At 28.8% G+C, this 12,217-nt stretch overlaps 1 protein-coding gene across 1 annotated transcript; it reads left to right on the forward strand.

Annotated features, from left to right (window-relative positions):
• Positions 1 to 8,559: 8,559 nt before the first annotated feature.
• On the forward strand, positions 8,560 to 11,913 carry LOC113855166 (protein NRT1/ PTR FAMILY 1.2-like). Its single transcript, XM_027486676.1, has 4 exons — positions 8,560 to 8,868; positions 8,979 to 9,196; positions 9,709 to 10,256; positions 10,343 to 11,913. The coding sequence occupies exons 1-4, from the start codon at positions 8,754 to 8,756 to the stop codon at positions 11,370 to 11,372; spliced, it is 1,911 nt and encodes a 636-aa protein (XP_027342477.1). The 5' UTR covers positions 8,560 to 8,753; the 3' UTR covers positions 11,373 to 11,913.
• The last annotated feature ends 304 nt before the right edge of the window (positions 11,914 to 12,217 follow it).

The following is a 12,217-nucleotide window of genomic DNA, read 5'->3' on the forward strand; positions in this document are numbered from 1 at the left end:
TTTTTGTATAACTTTGTGAAGAGAAATTTTATATAACTTTTTATAAAACATAAAAGGAGGGTAACACAAAATAATCGATATGTAACACAAAAAATTGTATGTATGTATGTATGCATAAAGTTATAAATATGCCATAAGAAACTATAACTGTTAGAAATAGAATGTAAATTTTAAAAGTAGAGCTTAAAAATATTAAATTTGTTCAATTTCATCTTAATTAAAAGCGATTGGTATTAAGTAAAGTTTACCTACAAGTATATAAATTTACATGCTCTCTTCACAAATTAAATATTTATCAGACAAAGCAATACGCAATGAAAATTACGAAACAATGGAAATGAGTTCCAGATTCTAATGATATCTTAGATTTCATCTTAAAATTAATTGGCATGAAGTGAAATTATCCAATAAATGAATAAACTGCATCTAAGTAAACGATGCAAGGGAACGATGAATATGAGCTATAAGTTGCCCAGCAGAACTTTCCAACAAAATCTCAAATTTGAAGGACTAGCTGTGCGGGTGACTGATACTTATAACATTGTGTGAACCTAAAAGAAAGTATAAGTCTTTAATAGTTGATTCAACCAAGTAAACGCTGGATGCATGAATATGTTCATGAAGGCCAGGTTATATTCTATAATAAAAAATCATTTTGAAACTTACAAAGTTACGAATGCTTAATAGAAATTATTTGAACTATTAAAAATTAATATTATATATGATATTTTATATATTTTTTTAAAATTTTCTGTATATATGCATGTTTAAAATATACCCCTAAAATTAAAAAAAAGAAACACCTATATGTGTTGCTAAAAAATGTATATTTTTCATTATAAAAAATAATTCTTTAAAGAAATAAATAAATGTGTTAAATATATTTATTTTCTAAAATATGATATCATTTTTTTAATCTCTATTTGAATTTATATATTTTTAATCCTTTACTTTAAATTAAAAATACACTTTAAAAAATAATTAGAGACTAAAAATAAATGAAAAAATAATTTTCAAAAACTTCATATTGCAATTACCAAAAATGTATTTGAGCATAAATAAGTGAAACTAGAGAGTATCATTTCAATCTCCTCTATTGAAGTAAATTTGGTCCAAGACCATGAGAAGAATCAATGGTATACGGTTATCGGTGTGATACAGAAAAGAATAAGATATATAATTTGTAAAGTTTCCGTTATCTTTTGCGATTAATTTTGAAATACTATTTGTAGGATAATCTAGAATCTTGATATTCTTTGTGAAGATTTAATCGCTGTTATTTAAATCTGGAAGAGTTCATCAATTATCCTTGACTCTCCTTCCATCTGGGTTATCTGCTTTCTCTCTATTCGCTGTTAATTTTCTCTTTTGCCTTGTTAAATTTGGAAACTGAAGCCAGATAATGTAAATTAATTTGTACGTGTAAAAAAATGGATCATGAATATGAGAAGGTCACCCGCCACCAGTAACATATATATCTTATTATATCACTGTCATTTAATCTTATTCATTTACTTTTCGGTTTTCATGTAGCTGTCGGAATGTCTCTTTGTTGAGATTTTTTGTTAAGGATATGCATAATTAAGGAACATGCACACACACACATTAACTGTTGTTGTTTTGTACAGAAAAGTTTTCTATGGTCGCGAGGAGAAGTCATTATAGCTATTATGGATTTGTATTTGTTCGTTAGTCATTGTAACTGTAATGAACTAAAATTTAATCGAAAAACAAACAAATTGTTGTCAGAAGGTTATGTCAGACATTCATGTGGATGGAAGTGGCGTGGCTGACCCGAATGTTCCTATATGGACCCCATCTTACTCTCTCGGGTCATCTTAATTTGGACCACTTCTAAGATTACACTCAAGTGCCCCCATTTCCTTTACGCTCCCTCCAAGTTTTAGAGATATACGCTTTCATCATCATGACGCTCAATATTGCATCATATTATTATTACTTTGTTTTTGATAGTGGCAATTGTTGTGAGTTTGGGTTTAATGCTTTATGTTTTCTTAATTAATCACTCTTTGGGCCATCTTTTATCCACTAATTACCAATTTGATCGCGTAAGGACTAATTTGTGAGTGAACACATAGCACGGTTCTTAATATCGGCTTAAACATTTAGATGTTCTCGAAGGACATATTCCAATTGAAGTTATAGTGTGCTACACATACGAAATGAGGAAAAAAAAACAAGTAAAAAGTTCGAATGTGGTTATATTGTCTATTTGGTATATGGGTAATTAAGAAAAAAAAGGTTGGTTGAATGCATATAGTTGGTGGTAAAGGGAATCAATCGCCTAGTGTTTTGACCTTTATAAAAAATACCTAAAAGACCAAAAAGATCATTTATGTTACTGTCTGTGAGTAGTCCTTGGATCACACTCAAAAGGGCACTTTGAATAGTTTTTCAGAATGATTTTTCAGGTTTTTCTTTGGTAAATGATCAATGAAAAATGTTTCCTTAAAATATTTCATAATTGATAATCACTTTCAAGAGCGAGAGAGCGAACCATTTATGTATTTGTTATCCATATTTTATGAGTACACACAAGTGATGTTTGTTTAATTTACATATGTATGGCAAAATCTATCTTTTTTTTGTCAACACAATTATAATCTATCTAGAATATACTTTCTGAAATTTCCTACGTATATACCAAAAAAGCTCAAAAGAGAATCATGGGCCTGATGCATTAGAGCTTAAATCTTGTTGTGTAGTGCTATCTTAGATTCTTTTTACTTGGGCCTTAGGCCTGCTGCATGACAAAGTTCAGAACAAAATGCAGCAAAACATAATAGGGTTTACAAAAATAGTTAACAGGGGTGTTAAAATAGAAAGGGGGAGTGGAAAAAGTAAGCCCCACCATAATATTAGAGAAAGAAGCTCCAACAAGCCTAAGCCTGAAGGCTACACAAGGGCTACTAAGCCCTGCGAAGAAAGAAGCCCAACAACACGGGCAACCAAAAGAAAAGGCAGCAAACAATGTTCTGATAGCTCCTATATATATCCAAGAAAAAAGAAGTAACTTGTCCTTGTTTCCATATTTATTTTCTTAAAAGAAAACAAACATGTCAGTTATTTATAATTTTGATCATTTTTAATAAATTTTAAACATTTTTTAGAAAATTTTAACATTTAATAAATACTTAACCTCAACCATGTACCATAGCAATTTCCCTTTTTCGTAGAAATTCTATTTTGATATAGAAGTGCCTTCACGCTTATGATCTTCGTGAAAAAAGATGCTAAAGGTTATGCGGTAGCTAGTAGATTATCAAAAGGTGGTCTTGGTAAAATTTTTGGTTATCCATAAATCTTTACCATTAACTCAAGTTTAAACTCTTAATATTTCCTTTTTAATAGTTTTTATATTAAATACCGGCTGTAAGGATTAGAAAGTTTAAAAAATTATAAAACCTATTGTAATAAATTATTTTCTATTGCTGTTGTAATATATTTTTCCTTTTATAACAATACTTCTCATATCTCATCTTTTAAACTTATATATTAAGTGCTTAAGTTAAAAAAAAACATTAATTTATATGTTTGAATGTGAGAATTACTTGAATTACCGGAGATAATTATATCAAGTGGATTATACAACCTTTTTTGGTGCATTAATAATTGGAAAATAGCTCCTCAACATGTTATTTTGGTACGTTAAACAGCGAAAGAAGAGAGAAATAAAAAGAATACGATAAATGATATAATTAAAAAATAAGTAGCATAAAAATTGTAATGGATTGGCGTATATGATAAAAAATTGTTGACCCCATTCATAAAGTAGAGAAAATTTATATCTCTGATGAAGCCTTGCTCGTGAATCACGAGCTATTTCTTTATTATTATGTCCAACGCGTTTGATAGTACAATAAATTAAAATATTTTATTTTACACATATATACAAAATAAATAAAAATAAAAGAATATAAGAGTTTAAGGTTTGATAAACAGTTGGTATTAACAGTTTGATAGTAAAATATTTTTTTTATTATTGTAGTCATTAATTATTAGTAAAAAGTAAAATATTAATAATCCACCTTTAAGTAAGAAGTAGAATTTAAAATAAAATTATATAAAACTTAAAAAATATTTTTATACATTAATTTTTTTAATATTTCTCTGTTGTCTAATAAAGTAATATCTTTGTAAGTATCTTTGTAAGTATCAAATATTTCTGATAATAAAGTTAGGTATTAGTTTAAATAATAAATATTATTTAAATATTTTTAAAAAAATTATTGAGATTATTTATTTTAATTAATTTAATTGAAAAAATATAAATGTCAAAAAAGTATTTAAAATTTTTTTTTATCATTAAAATCAAATAATGTACTATTCAGTATTGAAGTCATATTTGACCGATGTAAGTTGACTAATCATAGGAGAAAATGAAACCTCAATCAATATTGGGAACAGACAAAACATCCTTGTCACAGTGAAAAATAAACTAACAGAGTCAACATCCAAGAAATTCATTACTCGAAGTAAAATCTTTTGTCTTTTGAAAAGATTTTCCACTGACTAAACATTTTGGTTTAAGATTCATCATAATATTTCATGATTAGGATTTTATTTTGAGTTTAATTATAAATAAAATTCATCTCGATTTTTTATCGTGCTATTAAAATAATCAATGTGTCACAATCATAGAAATGACAGTGTGTGATGAGTCACTTCGTTCAAACTGTAAGAGAAGTTCCAGCAAGCAAATAAATAAATAATAAATAAATTTAGTGGGCCAAAATTATAGACTATAAATATATTTATTGTTAATAAATATTAAAATTTTGATACATAATTATATAATATAAGTGACTAAGACCATATAGTATAGTACTATCCACTAATTTTTTGCAGCAAGCGTGATGTGAAGTCTGAAAACGTGTGTGTCAACATTTTACGCATGTGAACCCAACACAACGCGTAGTTTGAAATTTTAGTTCAAATTCTATATGTTCTTGTAGTTTATTTTATTTTATTTTATGAAGTAAGTAAATAGAAAATGTATTTATTATAATAAAAATATAAAAAGTATCAAATCGGTTTTTATTTATTAACAAGGAAGATTTATAGACATAAATGTAAGAAGATTTAAAATTATTTAATTGTGATACATGAATTATTTTTAACAAGTATTTTTTATATTTATTTTAAATAAAATTGATTGTTGTTTTTAAAAAATAAAGATTTAACATTATTGTAAGTTATTGAAGTATAATCTTAATTTTTATTAAAAATTAAAAAACAATATAATGTGACTAAAATTTGTCCTTTAAAATTTAAGTTGTTTTGGAAGAATTTTTTTTTATGATTAAGTTGTTGTAAATTAATTCCTTAACATGTTATCTCTTCTTTTTCTTATATTATTCAGTTTTTTTTTTTTTTTTGCCACAGCTCTCTCTCTCTCGGCTTCTACTGCTATCATTATATCAATATCTCAAGTTATTATTATGACAAACTATTTGTTTTATTATCATCACTTAAACACTATCAACAAAACATTCTTTTACTATCATTATACAGACACCATAAACCATTATAGTTGATGTTTTAAGCCTCTAATGATCACCACAATTTGAACTGCGAACTACGAACCACTAACTACTCACGTAGTAAAGAAGAACATCTTTCATAACAATCAACACATTGTCATGACGATTATGTATCGAAGTCCTAGACCAACCTAAAACATTGGACTAGAAGAGATCTAGCCCATAGAGTCAATCTCATATACGAAACTTGTTTCATAATTTAAAACGTTCACATAAGAATTTGACCACTCTTTTGACATTGATGGTCGTAACAATTACTACACAGTTATTGGCCTCACTAATATTTTTGAAAAGCACATCAAATTCACTACATTATTAACTTACAAAAATATTTTACATGAAGTTAAATATCAGCATTGATTTTGAACGTGTGAAGAGATAAAACATTAATTTTAATTGGATAAAACCTAATCTAATCAATCAAATTTAATACAAACAACTTTTCTTTTGTATTTGATATATTACTTAAATAACATTAGATATGTATTTGATATTTTTAGCTATTTAAAAAAATTATTTTTTATAATTAATATAATAAATATTGTTTGTGAAATTATATTTTTATTTCTTTAATTAACTTATGCACTTATTATATAAGATAAAAAAATTAACACATAGAAAATACCTCACTTTAACTTTGTTATAAATAACGCTTTCATGGGTACAAGCAATTTTTTTTAAAGACGTTTGGTATTGAAACTACAATAAAATTAAATTATTAATATAAAATTAAAGATTTATATTAATAATTTGATCTATTAATTTAATATACTCTATTATTAACATAGATTCATTGTATTTAAATTAATAAGGCAATTTTTACTAAGCAAAGATATATTAATAGAAACAAATTCAACTCCAAAATTCGGAAGGTTGACGAAAGGCTTTATAGTATCCACGCGTATAGGACAATCTAATTTTGTATATCAATGAACTTGAACTTGTTTGTGCCTCTAACTCTAACAGTGATTAACCATTTAACATCATTGAATAAGGTTAATTAAATGGTTGAAAGTTTCTTGGTATTTTAAATTTGTTAAAATGTTAGGTGTCCATATTTTTAATTGATGTGAGACCAGTTAAATTTGTAAATAGATTTTAAAATTAGTTTAAAGCGATATGGAGTTTGCTTTTCAAAGAGAACTATGAATCTTAGAATTTATTAATATTATAAAAAATTCCATTTTTATTTAATTGTGAAATATGAATAAAAATTATTTTGATTTTAAAATTGTATTTAAAATAATTAATAATATAAAAACTTATAAAGTAAAATTATATTAAAATTAAATTCTATACTTCAAACATTATATAAAAATTTGTTTTATGATTCTTAAGATTTTAAATGTAAACCCAGTTTAAGAAAGAGGCCGATTGATTGGATCATAAATTTGCGTATAGCTTATTTGTGGAAATTTTTTCAGCTATTTAAACTTAAGACCCTCCATCTTTTTATGATTTTTTTTAAAATTCTATCATATGTAATTACTCTTGTAAGTTAAAAAAATTATCAATATAAAGTTATTGTAAATCAAAATTTACATCTTGATTTAAGTTATTTCTCTCAACCAAAGTATTTACTTTTATTTTTAATGTTTTATGACTTAACTAGTCATGAGTTAATGTTACATTCACTTTCATAGTTAAAAAATACTTAATAAATCAATTTTTCTAATAATTTATCATAGGTGTTGAAATTTTGAAAATAAAAATTGATAATCATGTAATCCAATAAATTATTAAACTTAATACTTATTTCAATTAAAAAAATCAAAAGAGTTTAATTTTTTTATATAGATGATAAAAGTTAATTATCAAGTAATTAGAGTTAGCTTAATTTAATGAATTTAATGTTTAATTAAACGTTACGATTTGAGTTAAAAATAAATTTAATTGTTTAAAATAAGAGTTATAATAATTTTACCTTAACTCTCTTTAAATTTTGAACTTTACTATTATATATATATATATATATATATATATATTTACTTTGCGCTTGTTATAATAACTATGTGGATCGATCATTATTATAATGTATTATAATGTTAAGTAGTAACTTTATAAATTAATAATTCAATTCATTATTATAAAAATAACACTTGCACTTTCACTTTATTATTTAATAGAACTCAGGTGCACCTATACATTTTTCCTATCAATTATGCATTCACAATTTGTTCAATGCGTTAGTGATGTGCCGCGGTGAGTGTGAAACGAAGAAGAAAGATTTGAATATTTAGTAGACCATAATTATAGGCGTGACGGTGTCTAATTTACCCATTAATCATAATTAATCACTTTGGCCAGTAATGCATTGCAATAATCCAACTTATTTAATCACAATAGTACGTGCAGAGATAACTTGTATTCCAGTTTTTAAATTCATCAAACTCAACTTGCATTCGTTGAAAATTTTATGGACTTCATCTTGAAAAAATATGAACTCTTTTTTACTTAAAAGGGGTGACTTATATATTTTAATATTTGTACCCTCTTCAACGGACAGTTAAAACTTATACGCTAAGAATTTATGTGTAATACATTTTTATTTATTATAATATATCTTTAAGCATTTATAAAAAGAAACGGTTAATTAAATTTTGAAATAAAATCGTAGATTCAAAATTTATGTATAAGTTGTATGATACGAATATTCTTTGAGTAAAAAATACGTATCATTGAGTAAACAAAAGAATATTCTATTCAATTCAGACAATAAATTTTTTTTTCCACTTATGGATAAAAAAGAAAAATATCGAATTCACGCATCTAATAATTAGAAATGGTGATTAGTATATGATAAGAAGCAACTTTGACTCAAGTGAGAACGCATAAAGTTGGTATTGTGGTAGCACTGAATTTGGCGATTCATCCGTAACATTGGTGCATTCCAGATATGCAGTTTTAGCAAACACCGTGTGAACACGCAAACTCATTATTGATGGTCCAATCCATCGCATGCTTTACAATTACATCACTTAGAGTCGTGTTCCATACAGAGAGAACTATTATAAACAAAATTAATGTAATATAATTTTTATTTTAACTATAAAAATATAAAAATTATTTAAAATTGATAATGTGCATAAAGCGGCTGCACTAGGCATGAGCCAGAAAGGACGAAAGTGATGAGTCCATATAAATGCATGAACTTTGTAGTTAACAGTTGGTCTCTGTGAGTGTGTGTTAATGAAAATGGTGAAGGAAGTGGAGGTTGCTTCCGTTGAAGTTGAAATGGGTACCCAACACATTTCACAACCACAGAGGCGCAAGGGTGGTCTTATTACCATGCCTTTCATCATTGGTTGGTATACCAATACTATGCTTAATACTTTCTTATCAAAACTTGGATTAGATTTTGTTTCCTTCTTTTAACTCACTAATTTCTGTGTTGGTTTGGATATGTGTTGTTAGCAAATGAGGCACTTGCAAGGGTGGCTAGTTTGGGCCTTCTTCCCAACATGATAGTGTATTTGATGGGGAGCTACAAGCTTCATCTAAGCAACGCAACCCAGATACTTTTATTGTCCTCTGCTGCAAGCAATTTCATGCCTGTGGTGGGTGCTTTCATTGCCGATTCTTATCTGGGTCGATTCCTCGCTGTTGGGTTAGGTTCTACCATAAGCTTCCTGGTATTCTTCTTTTCTTTTTGTGTTTTTTTACTTAAATATGCTTGTGTTCAATTTTGGAGTTTTACTCTTGCTTGAAAGTGATAGACACAAGTATGTGACTTTTTTAGGAAACATGATTTATTTTTCTGGGGTGTGAAAGAGAAGAAAAAGCCGGTCTCTTTTTCGATGGCAAATTATGGGATTGCTAAATCCTCTGATTCTGTTCAAGTCTCTTCCAACAAAGTCCTTTTTTGTTATTCGCAGTTGGATGATGACATATTCCCATTTATGAGAAAGAATAAATTCTACGAAGTTCTGTCAAAATTTAATGTTTTGTAAATGTTAAATAGGTACAAGGGAAAATATTTTTATGCAAACTGTCCGATGACTGCATTTCACATCAATTTTTAAACTACCATTATGGAATTTGCCAATCTTCTCAAAACTCTAGTGGTAGATTCCATGTTCTTTAAATAGTGCTGTAATCATAAAAGTCCTTAAAGTTTTTATTTTTATCTTTTGTTTGGTAACAGGGAATGACAGTGCTATGGTTAACAGCCATGATCCCACAGGCACGGCCTCCTAGTTGCAGCCAACGATCTGAAAGTTGTAAATCTGCAACATCAGGGCAAATGGCAATCTTTATCTCTGCCCTTGCTCTCATGGCCATTGGAAATGGAGGCCTTTCATGCTCCTTAGCATTTGGTGCAGACCAGGTGAATAGAAAAGATAACCTCAATAACTCCAGGATCTTGGAAATGTTCTTCAGCTGGTATTATGCTTTTGCTGCTATTTCTGTCATAATTGCTCTCACAGTAATAGTATACATCCAAGATCATCTTGGATGGAAAGTGGGTTTTGGAGTTCCAGCAGCACTTATGTTCTTATCCACTGTCTTCTTCCTCCTTGCTTCTCCACTTTATATAAAGAATAAAGTACAAACCAGCTTGATCACTGGTTTTGCACGAGTGATTGTTGTGTCCTTTAAGAACAGAAAACTTCCCTTACCACCTAAGAGCTCGCCTGAACTTTACCATCACAAGAAGGACTCGGATCTTCTCCTTCCAACTGATAAACTAAGGTAGAATCAAATTACCACCCTTTTATCTTTTGAATATCTTGTGGATAAACCAACCACTTAACTTGAGCTTGTGCTTTACGTCCCAGGTTTCTGAATAAAGCTTGTGTTATTAAAGATCCAGAAAACGATATAGCCTCTGATGGTTCAGCATCGAATCCGTGGAGTCTATGCACAGTAGATCAAGTGGAAGAACTAAAAGCCCTTATTAGAGTTATTCCCTTGTGGTCTACAGGGATCATGATGTCACTTAACATTGGAGGCTCATTTTCATTGCTGCAAGCTAAATCTCTGAACAGACATATCACCTCACACTTTCAAGTTCCACCTGGCTCTTTCACTGTAATCATGATAGTTACAATATTTTTATGGATAGCACTCTATGACCGTGCCATTCTTCCTCTTGCATCAAAGATAAGAGGCAAACAAGTTAGGATCAGTGCAAAGAGAAGAATGGGACTTGGGTTGGTCTTCTCTTTTCTTCACTTGGTAACTGCAGGAATTGTTGAGACTACTAGGAGAAGGAGAGCAATCAAAGAGGGATATCTTAATAATGCTAATGCAGTGTTGAACATGTCTGCAATGTGGCTTGCCCCACAACTTTGCTTGGGTGGAATAGCTGAAGCATTCAATGCAATAGGCCAAAATGAATTTTATTATACTGAGTTTCCTAGATCTATGTCCAGCGTTGCTTCTGCCCTTGGTGGACTGGGAATGGCTGCAGGAAACTTGGTATCTAGTTTTGTATTCAGCGTTATAGAAAACGTTACTTCAAAAGGGGGAAAAGAAGGTTGGGTTTTGGATAATATTAACAAGGGTCGTTATGACAAGTACTATTGGGTTATTGCGGGAATCAGTGCTCTTAATATAATGTATTATATACTATGCAGTTGGGCTTATGGACCTACCGCTGATCAAGTACGTAAGTTAACTCAAGAACATAGCTCGAGAGTAGAAGCATCAAGTGAATTTGAGGAGGATAAAGTTGACATGGCATCCAAAGAAATTGATTTAAAGGAAAAAGAGTTAACTGAGTTGAGAAATGGGTGTCAGGTTGAAAAAGAATCCAACGTTAGTGAAGAAAATGACTCACATAAGAAAGAGTTAACTACTTATTAGTAGAGTCAGGATGAATGTGAGGAGGAAGAATACGTGGAGATAATAGACGTTGAAGTTGCAAAATTTGTCTTGAATTACTCCACCACCCATATTGATGATCGAGCAAACCCTTGCTACCCTAAGATTCAGGGTCAAATTTGCATAACCATGTTCCTGTTTCCACGTTTTGACCAGTAGTCGCAGATACATGAAAGCAATAAATGCATCGATAAATAGTCATTTGTTTATGTATAATCCATTTGTGTATGAAGATGCAGATTTGCTGCATATTATATATAGTTGTAATGATAGTAGAAATGTTATAGACCTTAAATTTGTTCTTGAGAATCCACTCAACGGTTTTAGTTTTATTGAAAGAGAGAGATTATTTTAAGCCACGGAGGAGTAATCATTTTTTCGTTTCTAAGCAGAAATTTTCATAGGGTCATTTTAAACTCTACAATCTATTTAAAATATAAAATGATTGTGGGAGCTGATTTCTCTTTTGGGCTATTGGAACTTGGAACTAATATTAAAATTGAATGAATAATGAAATCCAATTAGAAGATTTTCTTTTTTGGGATAATGCTTGCTTTATTTCACCACCTTTCGCGTCCAAAAACATAGTTAATTAAAAAGTTATTGGTGTTTTTAAATTTAAATAAAATGTATACGTAATAAAAGAAAATATTTTTCAATAAAAATTATTATTATTTTTAGATAATTATTTGTGACTATTTTTAATGTCTTACTCATTACACTTTGATTGGGAATGATGGACAACAACCCACGTGATACCTCAAAGAATCAAAGCTGTTCCTGCCTCTCTCTCTTTAAAAAAAAAAGAAAAAGAGAAAATAGTAACA

Source organism: Abrus precatorius, unplaced genomic scaffold (assembly GCF_003935025.1).
Source record: "Abrus precatorius isolate BTA unplaced genomic scaffold, Abrus_2018 Scaffold11, whole genome shotgun sequence".
NCBI classification, from domain to species: Eukaryota; Viridiplantae; Streptophyta; class Magnoliopsida; order Fabales; family Fabaceae; genus Abrus; species Abrus precatorius.